Source organism: Lontra canadensis, unplaced genomic scaffold (genome assembly GCF_010015895.1).
Source record: "Lontra canadensis isolate GAN:19392208 unplaced genomic scaffold, GSC_riverotter_1.0 scaffold113, whole genome shotgun sequence".
Lineage (NCBI taxonomy): Eukaryota > Metazoa > Chordata > Mammalia > Carnivora > Mustelidae > Lontra > Lontra canadensis.
In genome coordinates, this window is record NW_022631107.1 from 761,757 (window position 1) to 786,603 (window position 24,847).

The following is a 24,847-nucleotide window of genomic DNA, read 5'->3' on the forward strand; positions in this document are numbered from 1 at the left end:
CAGTTTAAAGTACATTTTCATTCTTGAACCCTTTATACTTTGTCTTCCTATCAACAGTATGATGACCGTAATATAAAAAAGTTTAAAAAGTAGAAACGTCATCTACAATCCTATATCCTCCCATATTCTTATTTGGTGTGTTTTATATTTCATTTCCAGTCTCCTTTTAGGCATCTGCTTAGCATAGTGAAATCATAGTATGAATTGCTTTTTCCTACTTTAAAATTATGGCCTTTTAGAGTGTACATATTAATTTAACTTCCTCATTTGGTTCATTGTTACAGTGTTAAAAATACACTGGTAGGGATAAGTATTGCCAGCTCCATTCTAGGCCTTACGGTAAGGGTGATCAGGGACTGGGATTTTATTTCACTTATATTCAGGATGTGTTGAATGTGATCACCTCCCTGAGAAGCCACTCGGGGGCCTGTTTACTTTCTAAAGAGTCAAGCAAGTTTGTTTAATTTTGTCATAAATTATCTTTAGTTATATACTTGTAATAGGCAAGGTTCAGCCTGTCTAGGCTTTAAGCAAAAGAATTTCACATTCAACTCTTCAGTGTGAGTTGTGATTTAAACAAAGTTAGGATGAGATTTGGACAGTCACTTCAGATCCTGGAAGTATGTGTATTGTAGAAGCAAATTAAATGGAAATATGATTAAGGCTGTTACTAGAAGTGAGTTTACTGTTTTGCAGCCAAAACTTATTTGGAGACTCACTGGAAACTAAATTGATCTTTTTAAAGGAAATTATACAAAATGACATTAAGTTCAGAGATTTTGTTTCAGCTGGAATATGATTTTATTTTCTATTTCATTTCATCCGTTTATTTTTAAGGAGTCTCCATGCTGGGCAGGGATTGAACTCAAGACTGAGATCAAGACCTGAGCTGAGATCAAGAATCACCTGCTGAACCGACGGAGGCACCCAGGCACCCCGTTTTGTTTTGTTTTGTTTTTTAAAGATTTTATTTATTTATTTGACAGATAGAGATCACAAGTAGTCAGAGAGGCAGGCAGAGAGAAAGAGAGGAGGAAGCAGGCTCCCTGTCGAGCAGAGAGCCTGATGTGGCCCTCCATCCCAGGACTCTGGGATCATGACCCGACCTGAAGGCAGAGGCTTTAACCCACTGAGCCCCCCAGGCGCCCCCCAGGCACCCCGTTTTCTATTTTAAAATGGTCTCAACACGTGTTTGCTTTTTTATTTTGGGTAATGTGGACTCTTACTTCCTGCCTTTCTTAGAGCTAGTTATTTGTTACAAGTTCTGCTTTAGTTCTTTTAAGTGCTGAAAATGTTCATTGTTGTTCAGTGCTTACGACAGAAAAACAATTGTATGGCATCAACAGCTGGTGCAAACATTTCTTTCATTTGAAATTTTTAGCTTTTCTAAAAAACTAAAATTTCAGATTTTTAAAGTTGATTATTGAGAATGAAAATATGGGACACTTATTTGAAAAAATGCTACATCAGGTAGAGTGTGGTCCAAGTAGGCAGTTTTGGGAGGCTCTCCTTCAAGGAACAACAAACACTGAAGCAGGTTGCTATTCGCTTAGGAAAGCAGTGGGTCCTGAAGTTAAGGAGGGAACCAAGCATAGAGCAGCTAGAGGCAAGAAAAGACTTGAGACTTTGCACCCACCTCAACCCCTGTTACTCCTACATATCTACTGGAGAGAAATGAACACACGTTCACACAAGAACTTGTACATTAAGGTTCATGGAAACAGTTTGTAAAAAAGCCCTAAATAGGAACAACCAACATGCCCATCAACTGGTGAATGGCTGAACTGTGGTCCTACTCTGCAATTTAAAGAAACTACAAGGGCGGTGGCAAAAGACATAAATGGTAAAAGCCTTGAAAGTACTTACTAATATGAAATTTAAAATTCTGGAAAAGAACAATCTAACTCGACAACAGAAATCTGAATGAGAAGGGATTGCCTCCAATGGGCACGAAAGGCACTATTTGAGGTGATTGGAAAGGTGTTGATTTGGGTAGTTACAAGGGTGTACACACCAAACAACGAACGGTGGGCTCGTGAAACCTGCATTTTCCTTTACGTAAATTATACGTTAAAAAGTGTAGGGGGAAGAAAAAAGGCAAAACGCACGCTCAGTCTAAACGGAAGCCTTGCTTCCCAGGAGGGCAGCTGGGGACGGGGAAGGGCGGCTCAACTCTCCCAGGCCCATTCCTGCCGTCCGTCGGTGGCAAGGAGGTCCGCGCCGCAGCCGCGGGGCGCTCTCCGGAGGCGCGCACTCGGGGCGGCAGCGGCCCTTCCTGTTTCGGCCGCGCCCTCTGGCGGGCCGGCCGCAGGCGGGGACGGAACTGGGGCGGGGCGGGCCGGAGCGGCGCGAAGGGCGGCGGAGGGCTGCGGGCTGCGGGCTCCGGGCTGTGGGCTCCGGGCTGTGGGCTCCGGGCTGTGGGCGGCGGGCGGGCGGCCGTGGGACATGACGGCCGGCCGCCAGGCCGAGGGCGCGGACCTCGACCCCGCCTCCGCGCGGCTGCCCTCCCGGCTCGCCAAGCTGCTGTCGGCGCTTTTCTACGGGACTTGCTCCTTCCTCATCGTGCTGGTCAACAAGGCACTGCTGACCACCTACCGGTGAGGAGGACCTCAGGGGGCCGGGCGGGGGCCGCGGGGCGCCCGGTCCCGAGACCTTCCGGCTCCCGGTGCCGTGCGAGGTCCCGGGGCGAGGGCGCGGCGGGGCTGCCCCTGCCCTCCGAGCACTTCGGCCGCGCCCGGGTCCGCGGGCTGGCTGGGACGGAGAGCGCGGAGTCTCCCTACTGGCCCCAGTGCCAACGGCGTCAGCTGGGACCTTCGCAGGTTTCTAAAATCCAGACCCCAACCCAACAGTCATTTGCCCCCGTCTCCACTGCTTACCGCTGCTGTAGACACTGCATAGCTGTGCTTGCAGAGCTACACCCCAAAGAGAGCTACACCCCAAAGCTTTCCAAGGTACCAGCGAGCTGGGACAAGTGATCTGAATGCGAACCTTAACGGAGAATAGTTCTCTACGCAGATCTAGATGTTCCACCATCAGACGAGTCCTGAGCCGGGACGTGCCTTGTTTGGTCTTTCATTCTCAAATTACCCGTGCATTGGGGGAAAACAATGAGAAGTTCACAAGATTTACTTTTTTGGATTAGTGTGTCCTAAGCCAGATTTGTGGTTGGTTCCTTGAGCCTATTAATAAGGACTAGAAATTCCTGTTTAATTCTGCTATCCTTACAGCAGCACTGAAAGCACAGTGGATTTAGATCCAGCTAAACCATCTAATAGCTGTGCCTCTTGGGCTACACTCATAGTGAGCAGTTTTCTTAGAAGCCAAAGCTGGATAATTACAAGCCTGTTAATTACCTCCCAGAGCTTTGCAGGAGCTGCCATAAGTGAGAGGGCCTTTGTAAACCATACTGTGCTGCAAAACCGTGAAATCATAGTTTCATAAAGAGCTTAAAAGAGACCTCAGAGAATATCTTCAGCCTTTTTCTTTTATACTTGAGACAGCTGAGACCCACAGGAGCTTGGCTGGTTACACCTCCAACAGTTGGCTCCTGAGCACCTACTATGTGCCAAGCCCATTGCAGGCACCACGGAAGCAGCTGTGATCAGCACAGAAACACCACCCCCACCTCTCACCCCCCTACCCCCCACCCCCATCCCCCCACTCCTCCCAACCCCCACCAGAGACTCTATACTAGTGGTAGAGACTGGAAAGAAGTGGCTTCATGAATAATCAGGGTGATTTCAGGTGTGGTATGAGAATTCCTGGGGTGGAATGGTTGGCACGAGAGCCTTCGAAGCTGAAGGGAATGTGAAGAAGGGGGCATGAGTTTGGTTTGCTGGAGGAAATGAGTGAGCACATGGAAGAAGGTGAGAGAGAAATGAGGGGGGAGGGAGGCAGGGAAGGCAGGATCAGATCCTTCCTTCATTCAATAATAATTATTAAGCACCTGTTTGGGTCAGGCACTGTTCTAGGCACCTGGGATATAGGAGTGAATAAAGCAGATCAAAATCCCAAATGTGATGGAGCAAATATCCATCCTCCTAGAGTTTACATGGAGCTTTCTAGTGAATCAGTAAATAAACTGGTAGAATTTATGTTACCTCAGATGCAGTTGTGTGGTCAGGAGAAAAACGTAAGGCAGGAAAGGGAGTTAGGGAGTGTGGGCATGGGAAAGAGTTTGCTGTCTCATGTGATCAGTGAAGCTTTGCTGAGGAGGTGACATGCCAGCCAAGAGTTGAGTGAGGTGAGGGAAATGGGAGAAGAACATTGCAAACATGAAAGAGAAAGGTGTTTGGGTGGGGATGGTACTAGGTGAGGTCCCAAGGTAATGGATTGCTATATCGTATAGGGCTTATGAAGCAGCCGTGCGAACCACTAGAAGGTGCTGATTGGAGGAGTAACATGAACTAAATCCCTCTGGCTGCTGTGTTGAGAGGAGATATTGGGGGACCAGGGAGGAAGCAAGGAAACTAGGATAAATAGTTTTAATTTTAGTCTAAATGCATTTGGGAGTCTCTTAGAAGGTTTTAGCATGAGGAGTGATATGGCATGATTTGTGGGATTAAAAAGATTTCTTTGGCTGGTGGGTGGTTGGAGAACTGATGGCATTGGAATCAGGGAGAGGAGCTAGGAAGCAATTGCCATTTTCTAGATAATTCTAAGAGATGGCTTGGGAGTGGGGTGAGGGGTAGCAGCAGATATGGAGGAAGAGAGAGATTTGGGATCTTTTTTTGGTGATCCTACAGACCTACTAGGTCTCGACCACTGTGTTGCAAGTATGCTTGCTGGTGTCCATGGAAAACCCAAATGCTGCCTCAAAAAAATTAGAATGAACATATAACTAAACCTGTATCATTTAACACATACAAGGCAAGCTAAGTGAAGAAAAAGAAAACTTAAGACATCTATGATAAGAAAAACAAGAGGATAGTATTAAGAGGGTTGTTTGGGAATGGTTGACAATTATGTTGGATGAAGTTTGAAGGTCAGTCTTGATTTTCTGCCCTTGAATGAGCTGTGTGCTCTCTGGCCATGGCGGTTCACTGCCTCCAAAAACACGTGTCTTGTTGGAAGCAGGGATCAGTAAACACTGGTTAAGTGCTTTGAAGATGAAGGGCAGTATCCAACTGGAAAGAATTATTATTATATGAGACATCTCATGCTCTAGTCTTTCCATCTTTAAAATTTTGAGTTCCATGATTGAAGGAGGAAATGGAGTTTTTGTCTCCGCAAGGCGAAACTCTTTCAATCTTTAGAAGTAAATATTTCACATTTCTGTAATGTAATATAAAATCGGAGAACCCTGTTCCAATAACATCGTTTGTTCTCTCATCTCAAAATGCTTTAGGAGCACATTTTTGAGGGGAAGAGGGTTGGGTTAATTTTGTTACAACAATAAACCATAGAAATCTGATCCAAACATTAGCTGTTTGAAGATAGAATGTTGCGTTGTGGAATAGAAGGAAGGACATTTCAATAATTACCTAATCCACAGGGTCATGAGAATGTAGCTCAAGGGATGTTTTTTCTTTTCCATTTTGAACAGATTGTTTCTGTTTGGGGTATAAGACTGATGGGTGGTCTTTGTTCTTTGTTTTGTTAGACTTCTTTGGTTCATTGTAATGCTAGATTTATCTGATTGCACAGAGAGGTCTTTGAAGGATGTGAACTCTCAGACCCTGTTAAGGTGAGAGGGGAGAAGCAAGGTCATCTAAGAGTCTGTGGCCAGTTGGTTATACCAGTGGGTCTTTGGAATCAGATTCATGAGGGTTTTTGGTTGTCATTGTAATATACTGTTCTCTATGACATGCACAAATTTATAATGGAGCTTAATAAAAATATAGAGCTTAGTTGTATTTAGTTTGACAAACATTTGCTGTATGTCTTCTTCTTTATGCATCCCAGGACTTTGGGGATTATTTAGCACAGTGCTTTCCAAACCTGCCTGGGAGTGTGAATTACTTGGAGAGGTTTTTATAAAAGCTATTGAATTGAGTCTCCAGCGGTGGGAACAAGGAAATTCATATTAAAAACAAAACCAACTTGAAATTTTCTCTTACTCTGATGAAAACCTGCTCTCTCCTGAAGATGCAGCTCCTTTTGGCCCCTGAAAGCAGCTGGATCTTGGTCTCACCCTGGGTCTGGCCAGGAGGTGAGGTTGGGTCCTCATGCTTCCCCAATGGCCAGGCTCCATGTTCTCCAAAAAGTAGAGGGACCACTGCTTGTGGTCCTCTACAGTGGCTCTTGAGCTCCTGTCACTCACGTAACAAAGTGCCCTGGTCTTCCTCTCCCTCTGGACTGTCGTCAGCCTTGGAGACTTCAGGATCCACGGACGAACCCTCTCAGCCGGTGCAGCCCCGCTTCCTGCAGTCACTCCCAGGGCCATGTGCTTGGCGTGACCTGCCAGGTGTCCACACCCCACCCCGCCTCCAGCTCGTGTCTGCACATCCCACCCTGCGAGTCCTTCCTCAGGCCCACTGGGGCGGCATTGGTCCAGCACAGCCTACCGCCTGCCTCTCTCCTTTAGCATAGAGCAGTGCAGACTGTTGTGGGAGGAAAACCACTTCTGAGCTGACTGGGTTGACTTTAAAAGGATGATCATGAAGCTCAACCGGCTCTCCTTCCTATCCCGTCGTTTCTTCTGGGGGCTTGCTTTCCTCATCTCAGAAGTGACTCCTTCACGCATTCTCCTTTGTCCTAAAACTTCCCACACACCCCACCCTCCACTCCCCATCTCTGCTACTGTTGAGAAAGTAGAGGCCATCAAAGAGGCCCCCACCTTGCCCTTGCTGGTAGGATGTAGGGACTCTTTTGTCCCTTTGGAAGGTCTAGCTCTCCTCTTCCGCAGGTCTGCTCCTCCAGCTCCTTCTGTCTCCTCCTCTGTTCTGCCCTTGGAAACACGTTCAGGTTTCTCAAGAGAAAATAACCCATACCTGATCCCTCATGGACCCTCATTTCTCTGTTTCTTTCAGAGTCTGACTCTTGAGAAGTTGTGTACCCATGGTCTTCACTTCCTCACATTCACTAGTATAAGAATTCATTTAAAAAATTGGAGGTTATTGGGGTGCCTGGGTAGCTCAGTCATTAAGCAACTGCCTTCGGCTCAGATCATGATCCCAGAGTCCCGGGATCAAGCCCTGCATCAGGCTCCCTGCTCCGCGGGCAGCCTGCTTCTCCCTCTCCCACTCCCCTGCATGTGTTCCCTCTTTCGCTGTGTCTCTCTTTGTCAAATAAATAAATAAAATCTTTAAAAATTTAAATACAGAAATGTACAAAGAAGATAATAATAATTATATTCCCACCTACCTAGAATCAATATCCTCAAATATCTACTAAAAACAATTTTTCTGAAAGTAAGCTCTGTGGCCAGTGTGGGGCTTGAACTCATGAACCTGAGATCAAGAGTCACATCATCCACTGACTGAGCTAGCTACGTGCCTCTCGCTCTCCTTTTTCTCGCCCCCCCCCCAAGAAAAGTCATTCTGGCATGATCATTACAAAGAATTGAAACAAAAGAAAAATATTAAGGTGAAATTTTAAGAAATACCACTAAATACTTAGTATTTTAGAAATACTAAGAAATATGTACTAATATTAAGGTGGCTCGGTCATTAAGCGTCTGCCTTTCGCTCAGGCCATGATCCCAGGGTCCTAGGATCCAGCCCCTCATGGGGCTCACTGCTCGGCAGGAAGCCTGCTTCTCCCTCTCCCTTTCCCCCTGCTTGTGTTCCCTCTCTTGCTGTCTCTCTCTGTCAAAGAAATAAATAAAATATTAAAAAAACCCAAATACTATGAAGATGTATAGATTACTTTTAAAAAATATATATATCTTAGATATAGATATATAGGCATATATCATATATATGTATATGTATGTATATATATATATATATATATATATATATATATATATATCCATTCATTTGTCAGTGGACATCTGGGCTCTTTCCATATTTTGGCTATTATGGACATTGGAAAGAAGGGCTTTAATTTAATTATTTTTTCAAGTATCACCTAGGTGCCCTCCCCAGCACTTTTCATGGTGAAAAGTTTCAAGCATACAGAAAAGTGGAAAGCAGACATCACTGAAATGCAGTAATGAACATTTTATTATATTCGCTTCCCCCCAGCCATTGAAAGTAAGTTGCAAAATCATGATTCTGCACTCCAATTTTTGGGGTGCATATATTTTAGCATGTCTCTCCTGAGATAGTCTCCTGCATAGTATCATTTTTGCTTTTAACAAATTTTAATGATTTCCTAAAGTAATCTTATACCAAATATATAATCATCCCAGTTGTCCCAAGATATTTGGGACATTTAAATGTCCCAAACATTTAAATCAAGATCCAAGCAGGGTTCATGAAATGCATTGAGTTATGTCTTTATAGTTTATTTTAATCTAGAAAAGCTCCTCATCCCATTTCTTCCCATGATACTGACTTTTTGAAAAGCCTGGGCCAGGTATTTTATAAAATGTGCCACATTATGGATTGTCTGATTTATGCTTTGAAGGCTTGCTTAGCTTATTTCCCAACTGAACTTTAGATCTAAGAGCTTGATTACATCCAGATTAAACCTTTTTGGCAAGGGTGCTGCATTGCTGACCCTGTGAACTCTTATTGTATCATTTCGGGGCTGTGCCATTATTTGTCATGTTGGCTGCTTTTGAAGGCTTATTTAAGTGGGGATTGCAAGTTGCACATATGCATGAAATTTGGGTTTTTTTAAAAGATTTTTAAAATTTATTTATCTGACAGAGATCACAAGCAGGCAGAGAGGCAGGCAGAGGTGGGGGGGGGGAAGCAGGCTCCCCGCTGAGCAGAGAGCCCAATGCAGGGCTCGAACCTAGGCCCCTGGGATCATGACCTGAGCTGAAGGCAGAAGCTTTAACCCACTGAGCCACCCAGGCGCCCCATGAAATTTAGTTTTAACTGAATTTCAGATATAGATTTCTTCACTACAAGTGTTAGTATTTCTTAAAAGATCCCTCTGAGATGAAGAGGTCATGAAAAACATTAAGAAGTTGATCTCATCAGCACATCTGGGTGGCTCACTTGGTTCAGTGTCTGCCTTCAGCTCCAGTCATGATGGGCTGAGGCCCCACATCAGCTTCCCACTCAACGGGGAGTCTGCTTGACTCTCTCCCGCCGCCCCTCCCTCTGCCTCTTGCTCTTTCTCTCTCTCTCTCAAATAAATAAATAAAATCTTTTAAAAAAAAAGTTGATCTCACCATGTTTATTTTGTAAACACGTTTCAGTTTAAGACTTCCCTGCTATGAAGGATGAAGATACTTGCATGGTTCTTCCTATCTCCCCTCCTCCCCTCCACATCTTGTTTTATATGAAGCAAACTGTTGTGTAATTATAATCCCACAACTGTTTGAATCTGTTCTATATTTAAATGGAGATAGTAATCAGCAACAGCCTTTTTACCACAATGTCTCCATTCCTAAATTTATTGTTTTGATTTCATTCCTAATTGGTGGATTCCATTGTCAGGTAGGGTTTTTTTGTTTGTTTGTTTATTTTGTTTTAAATGGATTTCATGGCTGCTGCTTCACTTAGGTTGAACAGTCTTATTTATTTATTTATTTATTTTTAATTTCTTTTTTTTTTTAATTTATTTGACAGAGAGACAGCGAGAGAGGGAATACAAGCAGGGGGAGTGGGAGAGGGAGAAGCAGGCTTCCAGCAGAGCAGGGAGCCTGATGTGGGGCTTGATCCCAGGACCCTGGGATCATGACCTGACCTGAAGGCTGCCGTGGAACATTCTTTAACAGTGTGCTTTTAGATCTAATGATTCAGTCTATTTATTTTCCTCATGTCAACAAATTTGCTTTTTATCTTTGAATCATTTTCTTTCTTTCTTGAATTCCTTCTTTCCCTGTATTATATTTTCCCCTAACCTGGCCTCTTTGTCTGTCTTCTGTAAGCCTCTTCTTGTCATTTCACCATTTATGTTGCTGTCTTAGGATCTCATTTGCAGTGACAGGTTGTGTTCTCTGGCAAGCAGACTCTGAGAGGCGGAGGAAGTATACTGAGGAGAGCTCTTAGGATGCGCTCCTGAGGAAGAGTGAGGGAAGTCAGATTTGGCTGAAGTGCAAGCACAGCAAAGCCTGATCCCAGGGGCTCTGGAGCTGAGATGGCCCAACAGACCAATCCTGAATTGGGGTAGGGACCCCTGCCTTTTACACTTTTTGTACAGACCAGAGATCGGAATGCAGGAGACTCACAGGGAGGGCGTTTGCTATTTGACAAGGTAGCCTTCCTCAGCTGAGGATGTTCTTGGGCAACTGGGGGAATGAATGCTCAGTCCAGAGGGGGTCTGGATGGCAAAAATGGCATCCAGCACTTGGAATTAGTTTTATTCTCCTGGTGGTACTGTTCATTCATTCCATTTCTTTTGATAAGTCTATTCTTTACTGTCTTCTTGCCCTGGCTGAAATTGGTGACATACAGATTGGGGGGTGTATGTGTGTGTGTGGTGGTATTCCTCTATTGTAGTAGCCTGAGGAATGGCTGGGAGACAGTGTAGTGCTGCCTTGTTAAAAATGGTGTGAAAGGCTAGGAGATTCCCTGCAAGGACATAATATCCAGAACCCTAACATTGAGAGACCAAAAAAAAAAAAAAATAATAATAATAAATCCATTCATCCAAATGAAGTTGCTACCAAAGAGGTCACATCATAGGATCCATCTTTCTCCTCCTCTTTTCACACTGGTTACTGAAGCTCTCAAGGAAAATTGTGACAATCCTGCCATCGTGACCATAAATACAGACCTTCTCAATACTATTAGCTAAGCTCGAAAGCTCAAATACTGGATAAAGCTCACTGAGAAAGTATTTACACATAAGAAGTTCTAATAAAAATATAGTAATTACATTAATAATCCACAGAATATAAGGTTCCAAGGACCTGAGTACTCACTGTTAGGTACAGAGAAACCCTACTTACCGTTCCATATAACTGCACATTCTGAGCACATTTCTTGCATATTGTATTGGTTTTACTGTTAAGGAAAAAAGACACACACACACACACACACACACACACAATGGTGTGAAGCAGGATTGTGTATCTAAATTACCAGTGCCATTTGTTGAAAGACCGTCTTTCCCACACTGCTCTACACTATCTTCTTTGTCACATATGTGTGTATCTGTCCTCATCTCTGTTCTCGAAACTTTTAGAATCTCTAAAAGTTAGAAAGAGAGTTTTATTCGAGTCCAAGTTAGGATAGCTGCCTGAGAAACATGCTCTTCAAAAGGAAGAAAGAGCTCCAGAGAATGAACAGTTTTTATAGGGTTATATATTGTTTTTATGTCTTGTAAAAGCTCAAAAGACTATATATGAACATACAGGCAAGAATCACAAGTTTTTTCTTCTCATCAATTGTAATCTTTAATTAGCCTTTTATTAGATTTGTTCCCGGGTATATTATTATTATTATTATTATAATAAAAATATTTTATTTATTTGAGAATGAGAGAGAACATGAGTGGAGGCGGGGAGGAGCAGAGGGAGAGAGAGAAGCAGGCTCCCTGCTCAATCCTACGATCCCAGGATCATGGTTAGTCTAAGATTTTTTTTTTTTTCAGTCTAAGATTTTTTAATAACTCCTGACATTATGTATTATAGACAGTCTGCAAACTTTTGTCAGTTGTTAAAATTGTTATTCTGTGTTTTTAAACAGATTCCCATCACCAATTTTTCTTGGAATTGGGCAGGTAAGTGAAAAAGAAAAATTAACTGCTTAATTAGTTGTCATCATACATGATGAAATTTTAGTGCTTTTGTTTAATACCATGGTTTACAGATTTATTCAACTGGCAGAGAGCCAGAGGATCATGGTACTTTTGGTGAAACAGCATGAATTTTTTTTAAAGATTTTATTTATTTATTTGACAGAGATCAGAAGTAGACAGAGAGGCAGGCAGAGAGAGAGAGGGAAGCAGGCTCCCTGCTGAGCAGAAAGCCCCATGGGGCTCAATCCCAGGACCCTGAGATCATGACCCGAGACAAAGGCAGAGGCTTTAACCCACTGAGCCACCCAGGCGCCCTGAAACAGCATGAAATATTGACATATCTTATGTCTTTCTATAATTTAGGAAATGTTGTATTTGCAGAAAACAAACAACTACTTGTTTCAACTTCCTTAATTGGATTTAATTACCCTAAAACTAGGGGCCAGAAGACTGAAAGCTTCCAAGGCCTGGTGGGCAACAAATGAATGGGTTTGAAGCCTGGGGTAGGACTAGGAACACAGTTGCTCCAGTTGAAGTGTGCTATTGGTACTCAGTTTAAGCCACTGTGCTGAGAGGAAAAGGGTTGGGGAGATGAGATTGGGTTCACTACACCCTTATTATCAAAACCCTGGAGGTGTTTCAAGAGGCAGGGGTTTTGAATGTTCACATCAAATTTGTAAATGCTGGCAACATGTTCCAATTTTTACAAAACTCTCTATGGGCCTAGCTAAACATGCTTGCATTTTGCTTCCTGCAGTTTGTGATTTTTTCATTCTCAAGTATAAAGATGAGGTTGGATAAGCTTTCAGACTAACCTCATTTGGCTCCTTCTGAAATTTCCCATTAATATTAATTCATAGCTTGTTTACTCTCTTGGTCATATGCTGGTGATTTCTAGTAGACAAGTGGAAACAGGCACCAAAGGCACATTTTTGGTATGTTTGCTTGGTTTTGCTTTAATTTATAGGGAAAAAAATGTAAAATTAGGAAAATTGTATCTGTTAACTAAATTTTTAATTGTGAGTCTTGGAAAGGATGTCATTTATATGATTAAACATTATTCTGGTTAAATGTTTAGCTGATAAGTCACTCTTTACAACATCATTTTAGGGAAAAAGTAATAAGAAATCAATATTTTCCTTAAGGTCAAAAATAGATTGTCTTAATGTTTCAATGTGAAATAGGTAGAAAAAAGTACTTTAAAAGATCAGTGAATATGTGATAATGTGCCCTTAGTAATCCCAAAAGCAAATAAACTCACTGGCTTACTCAAAGTGAAGCCTTTCTGATATGCAATTTGTGTGGAAAAAGAGCAGCAGACCCAATTTAAAAAGTCTGAGTTGCAGAATATTTTAAATAAGGGTTAGTATATTTCTGTAAGAATTACAAAGTAAGTTATAAATATAAACTATAATTATAATTCAAGATGGGCTCATGTTATATTAATCTATCATAAGTATTACATTTGTAAACTCATTAAGCTCAAGGTTTAGGATGATAATCATGTTGAAGGAGTTCTTAAATTTTTGCATCATAATATGGAGAAAATTAAGTAAGTTCTAAAATTTGCATAGGAAGATGATATTAAAATTTTTTATTATTAAATTAAAATTTTGTATTCACAATGATAATCTGGAGTATTTCTAATATACTTGCTATACTCCAGGTTAATAGGGTTTGAATGAGACATTTTTGCAGGACTGGCTAGATTGAAGAGAAAAATAAATCCCTTTTAAAACTGTTTTTCTCTTAATTTGTCTTCTATGTTACAGGAATATTGGACATCACAGAAAGTGTGTTTGTATGTAGAGTTTGCCCCCTCAAGGGAGCCCCAGTCTCTATGTGGAAAGGTGACCATATGCTCTACACAGGAAATATGGTCCAGAATCAAGGAGTGGCCTCTCTGACTGTAGTCACTCTGGCCAGTTTTGGGGACACCATTTCTTTTTTCCCCTCTGTCTTTGTTTCTTGAGCCCCTTGAGACAATATGTATACGTGTGAGCTATTTGATTTTATACTTTTTGCCTATAGTTCTGATGGAATTTATATACTGACAAAAAAATAATTTTTAATACTCTAGGAAATAGTTATTATTTAGAACCTAGAAAATGGATTTTTCTGAATAATATTTTCTTTTTGATGAATGTTTTTTCTTCTGATGATGTCTTTGTACCTCAGTCTTTCCAGGTATTTTGCTAAAGTTTCTCCCTCCCCCTCTTTTTTTTTAGATGGCAGTGACCATAATGATACTGTATGTATCCAAACTAAATAAACTAATTCATTTCCCTGATTTTGACAAGAAAATTCCTGTGAAGGTATGTGATGAAAAGTACACAGAACTTTGATGGAACATGTGAAAATGCTATAGAATTTAAATGGATCTAAGAATACACGTTAATTTCCACACACAGTGTGCTTCCTGCTTACACTGGGTAGAGACGACTTCTTCTTCTTCAAGATTTTATTTATTTGACAGAGAGACACAGCGAGAGAGGGAACACAAGGAGGGGGAGGGGGAGAGGGAGAAGGAGGCCTCCTGCTGAGCAAGGAGCCTGATGGGGCTCGATTCCAGGATACTGGCATCATGACCTGAGCTGAAGGCAGCCGCCTAACGACCAAGCCAGCCAGGCGACCCTGGGTAGAGACTTCTTAATAGAGATATTGTATTACTCATTCAGTTGTTCATTAACGTAATGTAATAATAGTGGAAGTACGTGCTTAAGAACTGACATTAAATAAATACGTATGTCTTCTGAAAAGTTAAAGCCCTACCAGGAATTGGTAAGTTTTTTTTTGCTAAAAAAAAACAGATAGTAGATATTTAGGCTTTGTGGGCAAGACTGTCTCTGTTGGAACTATTCAGCTCTGCCACTGTATCATGATATATAAATGAATTGCTGTGATTATGTGCTAATAAAAATTCATTTACATAGACAAAAGATGGGCCAGATTTGACTCTTTGGCCCTACTTTTCTGATCTTGGTTTAAGTTTTCATTTTTAACTTGGATTGATAAAGCATAAAACCTGCCTTTCCTTCCTAGAATATGGAACAGAACTACCTTTCTTGAACAGTTGCTGGTTCAATAAACAGTTGTTTTAAGCCAGGCATTTAATTCTTAGAGCAATCCTATACAATAGGTGGTATTAACTGGATTATGATGGCATTTTTTGGATTTAGGGATGTTAAATCAGCCTGTCAGTTCCTTGAGGGTGAGGACCTCACATGGCTTCTTCACTACCACGTCTCTAAGGCCTGGAAAGACACTGGCATCAATCACTAGGTTATTCATTAGACTGACCAAGCACACGGGTAGAGCATCCATAATCAGGGACATTCACAAAAAGAGAAAAACAAAATATTGAAGTGTAATGAAAGCTATAAACACAATCATAACTGGAAAAATCAGAATATCGTTGGGTTTGCTTACACTTAGTTTATGATATACTATAATTTTAAACATTTTAAAATTGTGAAAAATGATCTATATGTAGGGAAAAAGGCATCATTCATGAATGTGTAGTTGCATGAATAATTAGCTGTGCGCTCATTACCTAGGTCATGAGATGGGATCACAATTTTCCTTACCCACTATTCTGACTTCTGTGATAATACTTATCTTGCTTTAGTTGAAATTGTTCTAATATGCATTCCTGAATTAAGTTTTGCTGAGTTAGTTTTGCCATTCTTGAATGTTCTGGGAAGAGAATACTGTTCTGAACATCCTTAGGGTTGGATCTCAATGCACATGTATTAGTCAGCCAGGGCTCCCATAACAGAATACCACAGACTGAGGGACTTAAACAACGGGAACGAGTTTTCTCACAGTTCTGGTGGCAAAAAAGTCCAAGATCAAGGTGTCAACAGAGTTGGTTTCTGGTGAAAGTTCTTTCCTTGGTGTGTAGACCACTGCCATCTTTCTGTGTACTGATGTGGACTTTACTTTGTATGTGCACACTCCTGGTATCTCCTCTTCTTAGAAGGACCTCGGACCTTGGATTAGGACCCATCCTTATGATATAACCTTAATTACCTCTTAAAAACCTTATCTCCAAATATAGTCACATGGGGTTAGGGCTTCAAAATATGATTTTTAAAGACAATTTAGCCTAAAATGATACTTGTGGCATGAATTTCTCTTGGAGGCATATCAGGAAGTGGAATGGTTGACTCCTATCCTATGCACATCTGCAACTTGAGTAATTAATGTCAAAGTGTTCTCCAAAGTGGTTGTACTAGTTCACACTGCTGATGAAAGTGCATGAAAGTCCCTGTTGCTCACATTCTTGCCAATCCTTGATATGTCAGTTATTTTATTTATTTTTTTACCTTTTTTTAACTTTATGCTATTTTAATTACTGTGTGTCAATATGTCAGTCATTTTAAATTGTGCTAATCTGGTGGGTGTAAATGACTTCTTGGCTTTTATTTGCATTTTCTTGGTTGTCAGTGAGATTTTTCTTTTTCTTTTTCTTTTTTTTTTTTTCTTACTATGTTATGTTATTCTTTCCTTTCTGCATCCCCCATTTTCCACTTTCCTCCTGATTAAAGTACCTCCTTTAGAATGTACTAATGGTCAGCTTAAATTCCCTTAGGTCTTGTTTGTAAAAGATGATGGTTTTCCTTTGCTTTTGAAAGATACTCTTGCCTTCTAACTTAATAGATCTTGGAGCATGCAATTCTGCTGTCTTCTGGCTTCCATTGTTTATCTCTGTGTTTCTGTTCTCACTTAAGTTTTGGCCTGGGGACTCACTATGTCCCCACATACTTTTATGAAGGTTTTAAATTATTTTATGTAGCATTTTTAATTGTTTTCAGTGGGGAGATTAACACAAACAATCTAGCCCACTGTTTCTAAAAACTGGAAGTCAGTATTGTTTTTATTTTGAATTATATATGGAAAGGGGGGCAACTGATTCTTTTCAATGCCTAAGAACTTCTAAAGTTGTAATATCTGAGCAGTGCTATTGTTGAGCCAGGGGTAGGCTGCCAACCAGAATGCTGTTAATGAAGAGGGGAAGGTCCTGGATCTGAGGTCCTCTCTTCTTTGTGTCTTCTTTCTTGAGCAAATCTCCTGATAATAAAATTTTATAATTCTTTTGGGGATAGATGACAATTACTGTTTCAAAATCCTTCAAAGAATATCTTATCCGAGTTACTGCTTAATGTCTTTTTAGTGGAAGAAGAAATGCTGGACTTACCAGGATAACTATGGATTATCACATCAGTCAAAAAGTTCTCAGTTAGTGTGTGACCTTATGAAAGGGTATATATATATATTTTTTTCATTCGTGGAAGACTAGGTCTTCCATTTTGTGTGTTTGTTCAGTATGTTTTGAACAATATTTCTCTTGACAATCAGAAAACAGTTCAGGAACTCAGAGCTCAGGAAACCTAATTCAAGTACTGCTGGTACATTGTTTAACCTTGGTAGATACGTAATCATTCTAGGCATTGAAAACAAATGAAGTAACTCCACAGTAATGTGGCTGGTAGACACAACTTTTTGAAAGGGTCACCAGCCTTGTGACATTCCAGTGAGATATGAATATTTGCTGTCATCCAAAAAAGTACATAATGCATAGATAACAAGTTTGTACACCTTCTCAAGGGGCCATCTGAACCTGAGGCATGAACTATAAATACCCTTCCTCAACTCAGCAATGCAGCCAGGGATCTCTACTTAAGAGAGGTGCTTATTGGGTATTCATCCTTTCTGATGGAGGCATAATACTCCATGCCTCCAACAGAAAGGATGAGTACCCAACTTTTGCAGCAACATAGACGGGACTGGAAGAGATTATGCTGAGTGAAATAAGTCAAGCAGAGAGAGTCAATGATCATATGGTTTCACTTATTTGTGGAGCATAACAAATAGCATGGAGGACAAGGGGAGATGGAGAGGAGAAGGGAGTTTAGGGAAATTGGAAGGGGAGGTGAACCATGAGAAACTATGAACTCTGAAAAACAACCTGAGGGTTTTGAAGAGGTGCGGGGGTGGGAGGTTGGGGGAACCAGGTGGCGGGTATTAGGGAGGGCAAGGATTGCATGGTGCACTGGGTGTGGTGCAAAAACAACAAATACTATTACACTGAAAAGAAATAAAAAATTTAAAAAAAGAAAAAAAAAAGAGAGGTGCTTGTTCAGAGCCTCCCTTTAGGGAGATAGTCTGCCAATGTTGATAAGGTCAACGTTTCCATTTCAATGCAGATTCACTCCACCCCACCATGATTATAGATATCATTGCCCACCTAACTATTTTGGTCACATGGAGAAACTCATGATGTGTTTTAGATTGTGGGAAATTCACAGTTGTTACAGGGAAATAGACTTGAATGATTTGCTTACTGACAGGAAGTGTCACCATTATGTGAAAGAAAATAGTTATTGGAGTTCTAATCAAATATTCTTCCTTTTTTTCATGGAAGCTGTTTCCTCTGCCTCTCCTCTACGTTGGAAACCACATAAGTGGATTATCAAGCACAAGTAAATTAAGGTAGAGTGCAGGAGAATGGTTGATGGGAGGTTTTTGACTCATTTATTTCCAGTGGTACTAAGACCAAGTTTGATTTTGAATATACTGCCTGGGCTACATACAGAAGACAATAATATTTACTAATTTAAGAAAACTAAGTGGAGTTTTGAGTTTAATTTGCTTATATTTTTAGGAAACTTAAATAGCTGATGTTTTTCCTTTTTATTCAAGTCTGAACATAGAATGTGAGATCTGTGGGCATCAAGACAGAGAATGTCTGACTTATCCAGGTGGATTTATTTATGTTGTATAACCAATATCCAGTACATTTATATGAATGGTTCTGTGTAACTGGTTTTATCATGGTTTTGTAAAATCAGGAACATCCTGTCAGATTTAGTAGGTCAGGTTTGGTCCAGAGAAAAATAAGGGACAGATGTTATTTTTAAGTGTGTTATATACTTCTGAAATTTGCATTTTCATGTGTTTTAGGGTCCTTTGATTAACTACTTTTATTAAAAGTCACTATAAAAATGGGAATGGAAGTATAGAAAGACCAAGCCACTCTCTACACTGGAAAACTTGGATGTGAGCTGTGTAGCCTAACTAACACATATGAATGCAGGTGTAAATAACGAGAAAATGAAGTTTGTGCAAAGGATGACAGATATTGAGGAAAACCTTGTTAGTTCGGTGAGAGCAACAGGGGGCAGGTAGAAAGTAGACCAGAAGGAGAAGGTCAGATAAAACAGACAACTGAAATCAGACCTGTCATCTTTCCTCTTGTTTGGAAAGGACAGGTTGTGATTATGGAAAACAAAATGTGAAATGTTGGTTGTAGTTATACATTTTAGTTGTTTTTTTCCCTTGTTTATTTGTTTGTTTATTTGTTTCTTTCACTCAGGACAATCAGTTTTCCTTATTTGTCTCAAATTTGTGTTAAAGCGTCTTGTGGTAGGTGCTATCCCTATGTTACCATGTATCTTGTTGGCCTCTGAGTGAGTGCACCTGCTGCTGCCCCTCACGCTGAAGGGCTTTGGGGGTCTCTGCTTCCTAGATGAGAGCGGCTTCTTCTTTTTTAAAAAGTGATTTTAGAAACACCCTTACTACAAGTGTTCTAAAATGCTCTACATGCATTGCAGAATGGGTATAATTTCTCTTCACCGATATGGCACCCTTCTCGAGTACCAAGCAAGTAGCAGTGTTAGAAATATCTTTACCGCACATGTTCTTAAACACTTTCTACGTGCATCTGAAAGAGGGAAGAGGGGGCGTGCCTTGGGTGCCATGGGGCTTTCTGGAAAAGAGAAGGAACCAGAAAATGAGACTGAGTAGGAAGAAAGATTGTTTATGCAGGGTATCATGTAATGCCTTCCCCTGTGCCTCATATTTTCCGTAAATGGGTGATTGGTTCTACTGGTTTGATCATCTTCAGGTTCAGTTTTTCAGGCAAGATCAGTCTATTGGTATGTTGGGTCCTTCCTACTGTATCATGGGACCACAAAATATTTTAGCCCACTTTTTTTTTTTAAAGATTATTTATTTATTTATTTATTTGACAGAGAGAGACACACACATACACACACAGCGAGAGGGAACACAAGCAGAGGGAGTGGGAGAGGGAGAAGCAGGCTTTCCGCTGAGCAGGGAGCCCAACACGGGACTCAATCCCAGAACCTTGGGATTGTGACCTGAGCCAAAGGCAGATGATTAACAACTAAGCCACCCAGGTGCCACACCCCACTTTTTAAAAAATAGCTTTTTGAGGTGTGATTGGCATAAAGTAAAGTACATATAATTAAAATGCACATTATGATAAATTTTGACCTATGTATATACATCTGTGAAATCCATCACCACAATATCCAACACCCACAAAAATTTCCTCAAGTGTCCTACTTATAATGATATTAAGTTGATCAATTCCCTTTTTAATAATTTTAAGGGATCAGTCTGGTCCCTTCATTTAGAAAGTGCCCCATCTGTCTTTCACCTAATGGTTTTAACATTCATTGATGATAATTTCCTTGATCCATTATTTCATTACAATTTGCAATATGGTGATTTTCTAACTATATCACCCCATCTGCATGTGTTGTCTAAATTTTAATAAATACAAACTTTCACCATGTCACACAAGAAAGGCAGGATTAAGCTTTATTTATACATGTTCAGAATAATAAATTAGTGTCCTGTCACCTTCAGTGGTGACCAGTGAGTTTTTGTTTATCTTTGTTTTTTTTGCTATCATTATAAACTCATGAATTTTCATTTATTTGATAGAAATTTTTTGTCAGATATGTGTTTTGCAAATATTTTCTCTCAGTCAGTAGTTGGTCTTTTCATTCTCTTAATACTGTCTTTCAGAGCAGAAGTTTTAAATTTTAATGAAGTTCCATATCAATTTTTTCTCTCATGGATCATGCTTTTGGTATTGTTTTGGTTTGTTTTAAGATTTTATTTATTTATTCAACACAGAGAGAGAGAGAGAGAGAGAGAGAGAACAAGCAGGGGGAGTGGCAGGCAGAAGGAGATGCAGACTCCCTGCTGAGCAGGGAGCCTGATGTGAGACTTGATCACAGGACCCTGGGATCATGACCCGAGCTGAAGGCAGAGGCCTAACCAACTGAACCACCTGGATTCCCTGTGCTTTTGGTATTGTTTTTTAAGAACTCATTGCCAAGTGGCGTCTGGGTGGCTCACTCAGTTAAGTGTCTGACTCTTGATTTCGGCTTAGGTCATGATCTCAGGGTTTTGAGATTGAGCCCTATGTCAGGCTCCATGCTCAAAGGGGTGTCTTCTTGGGATTCTCCCTCTTCCTCTGCCTCTCCCCACTTCCCTCTATTAAAATAAAAAGTTTTATATCTATCTATCTATCTATCTATCTATCTACATATATATTTATATGAAAGTTCATTGTCAAGGGGTGCCTCATTGGCTCAGTCAGTAAAGCGTGAGACTCTTGAACTTAGGGTTGTAATTTGAACCCCATATTGGGTATAGAGATTACTTTTAAAAAAGTTACAAAAAATAAAAATAAAAACTCATTGCTGAAACCAACATCACCTAGATTTTCTCCTATGCAATGCTATCTTCCAGGAACTTAATAGTTTGCATTTTACATTTAAATGTATAGCCTGTTTTGATTTTATTTGTGAAAGGTATAGGGTCTATCTGGATTCTGTTTTTTTACATGTCGCTGTCCAGTTGTTTGAGCATCATTTGTTGAAAAGATCTTCCTTTCTCCATTGAATTATGTTTGCTCCTTTGTCAAAGATGAGTTGATTATATTTGTGTAGGCTTATTTCTGGACTCTCTAGTCTGTTCACTTCATCTATTTCATTACTCGTTATTTCAAGTCATTTTATAAATAATTCTTTTGATATTCACATTATCCCATCTCAGGCCAATGAGAGCCCCTTTGAGCAGGCTTTTATGTTCTAGGGCCCCAGTAATCTGATTACTTCCTTGCTGTTTGGCACATGATGTCCCAGGCTTACGTTGGAGTTTTCCTGCCATTTCTCCAAGGATCCCCTGGTTAATTTAATGTTAAAGGTTATGTTGAGGCCACAGTCTGGGTGCTATATATATTGTGAAGGAACAGCCAACACAGTTTCCTGATGATTAACATGTGGAATGTGCGACAAAGATGACTTTATGGTTTTTGGAAGAATGGGATTACCATTGATTGGTAATGACTTCATGGTTTTTGGAAGAATGGGATTACCATTGATTGGATCTATGCCTAAGAGGATTTCTGGTCATTAGGCAGTTCTCTGTTTAAATATTTTCAGGAATTGTCAAACTGTTTCCCAAGGTGGCTACACCAACTTACAGTCCCACCAGCAGTGTAAGAAGGCTACAGCTTCTCTACATTCTTGCCAAATTTGTTATTGTCTATCTTTTGGGTTATAGTTCTTCTAGTAGTTGTAAAGTAGTATCTTGTTGTGGTTTTGATTACATTTCTCTGATGGCTAATGATGCGAAGCATCTTTTCATGTGCTTATTGGAGATCTATACATATAGATATGTATCTGTATCTATCTATATATATATCTATTCAAATCTTCTGCCTATTTTAATAGGGTTATTCATCTTTTTAAGTATTGTCTTCTTTATATTTTATATACATAGGTGCCTTATTATCTGTATGATTGCAAAGTTTTCTCTTATTTTGCGGGCTTTTACTCTCTAAATGGTATACTTTGAAGCAAAAGTTTTAGGTTTTTCAAAATTTAACAAAGTAAAATATACATAACGTATAATTTATCATTTTAACCAATTCTTAAAAAAGATTTTATTTATTTATTTGACAGAGAGAGAGGGATCACAAGTAGGCAGAGAGACAGGCAGAGAGAGAGGGAGCAGCAGGCTCCCTGCCGAGCAGAGAACCCGATGTGGGGCTCAATCCCAGGACCCTGAGATCATGACCCGAGCTGAAGGCAGAGCCTTAACCCACTGAACCACAGAGCCACCCCTGTTTTAACCATTTTTATGTGTACATTTCATTGACATTCAGTATATTACAGTGATGGGCAACCATCTCCACTATTTCTAGAACTTTTGCATCATCTTAAACTGAAGCTCTGTACCCATTAAATAGTAACTCCCCCATTTTCTCAGGCTCCCAGTCACTGGTAACCTCTATTTTACATTCTTTCTCTATGAATTTGCCTACTATAGATATTTCATACAAGTGAAATCATACAATCTTTGTCCTTTTAAATTATGAATTTTTTTCAATGAGCATAATGTTATCAAGGTTTATCCATGTTGTAACATGTATCAGAATTTTATTCCTTTTTTCTTTTACAGTAAACTCTAAGTCCAGTGTGGGACTCAAACTCACAACCCCAGATCAAGAGTGCTCTACTGACTGAGCCAGCTAGGCACCTCTGTTCCTTTTTTTTTTTATTTTTATTTTTTTTTGTTTAAGCTAAATAATATTCTATTGTTTGTATGTATCACCTTTGATTATCCATTATTCAAAATTGAAAATTTTGATGGAGCTAATTTAACAATTTTTTCTTTTGCTGCTTGTGCTTTTGGTATTGTATCTTAGAAGACCTTGCCTCATCCAAGGTCATGAAGATTTACCTCTATGTTTTCTTCTAAGATTTTAATAATTTTAGTTCCTATTGGAAGTCTCCTACAAAGACTTTAGGTCTTTGAAACATTGTGAGATCAATTCCTGTATGTGGTTTGAGGAAGTGGTCCATATTCCTTCTTTTGCATGTGGGTGGATAGTCAGTTGTTCCAGTACCGTTTTTTTGAAAAGATATTTCTTTCTCCATTGTATTGTCTTGGCACCCTTCTTGAAAATGAATTGACCATAATTGTATGGATTTATTTCTCGATTGTTTTAAAAATTTCTTGATTCTTAATCCTATTCATTTGATTATATTTCTATACTGATTATGGTAGCTTTGTAGTAAGTTTTGAAATTGGGTCCACAAACTTTGTTCTTTTTCAAGATTGTTTTGGCTTTCTGGTTTCCTTGTATTACCATATTAATTTTAGAATCAGCTTGTCAGTTTCTGGGGGGAAAAGCCAACTGACATTTTGACAAGGATTCTGTTGGCTCTATAGATCTGTTTCAGGGAGTATTTCCATTTTAATAATGTTAAGCCTACTGATCCAGAAACATGAAGTATCTTTCCATTCATGCTTCTTTAATATTCTAATAATATTTTGTAGTTTTTAGTATACAAGTCTTATACTTCTTTTCTTAAATTTATTCCTAAGAATTGTGTTCTTTTTCATGTTATCTTTAACAGAATTGTTTTAATTTCCTTTTTGGATTGCTCATTGCTAGTGTATAGAAGTATAACTGATGTGGGACGCCTGCGTGGCTCAGTCGGTTAATTGGCTGCCTTCGGCTCAGGTCATGATCCCAGGGTCCTGGGATCGGGTCCTGCATTGGGCTCCTTGCTCAGCAGGGAGCCTGCTTCTCTCTCTCCCTCTGCCTGCCACTCTGCCTGCTTGCATTCTCTCTCTCTCTCTCTGTCAAATAAATAAAATCTTAAAAAAAAAAGAAGTATAACTTATGTTTATATATTCAATTTTTTCCCTGTACTCTTGCTTAACTATTAGCCCAGATAACTCTTTAGTGGATTACTCAGGGTTTTCTATATATGTCATCTGCAAATAGAGATAACTTCATTTCTTCCTTTCCAAACAGTATGCCTTTTTTTCCCCTCCAGCTGAGTTGCCCCTTTTAGAATCTCAAGTACTTTTTGAATCGATGTGGTATTGAGAGCAAGCATTATGGTCTTATTACTGATCTTAGGGGGGAAACATTCAGTTTTTCATCATTAAATATACCTTACTTGCTTTTAAAAGACATCATGTAAAAATGCTTTTTGGAATTAATTGACTTTTGGCTTACTTTGAAAAAGGCAGTTCTAACCAGTCTCATAAGTTACAAAGTTCCTGAAAATTCTTTCTGTACCTGCTCTCTTTTTGTGGGATCACTGATCACATGCAACCCCGCCTCAGGTCTGGTCAGGAGGAGCTGGCCACTGTCTTTGTGGCTCTGGTTCTGACTTTCCTTCTCTAGGTCTCCATCTTCTCAGAGTCACATCTGGAAGCAGATGAAAGTGGGCTGTTCAAGCCCAGGCAGTTT

The 24,847-nt window shown here is 40.0% G+C and overlaps 1 protein-coding gene across 2 annotated transcripts in view; it reads left to right on the forward strand.

Moving 5' to 3' along the window:
- The first annotated feature begins 2,349 nt into the window (after positions 1 to 2,349).
- SLC35D2 (solute carrier family 35 member D2) overlaps positions 2,350 to 24,847 on the forward strand; it is a 53,294-nt gene continuing 30,796 nt past the window's right edge. For both annotated transcript variants that reach the window (XM_032840442.1, XM_032840441.1), the window contains exons 1-5: positions 2,350 to 2,382; positions 2,429 to 2,597; positions 11,697 to 11,730; positions 13,977 to 14,063; positions 18,176 to 18,243. In XM_032840442.1, the coding sequence (XP_032696333.1) occupies positions 2,446 to 2,597; positions 11,697 to 11,730; positions 13,977 to 14,063; positions 18,176 to 18,243 (341 nt within the window). In that variant the 5' untranslated portion in view covers positions 2,350 to 2,382; positions 2,429 to 2,445. The remainder of the gene's footprint in view (positions 2,383 to 2,428; positions 2,598 to 11,696; positions 11,731 to 13,976; positions 14,064 to 18,175; positions 18,244 to 24,847) is intronic.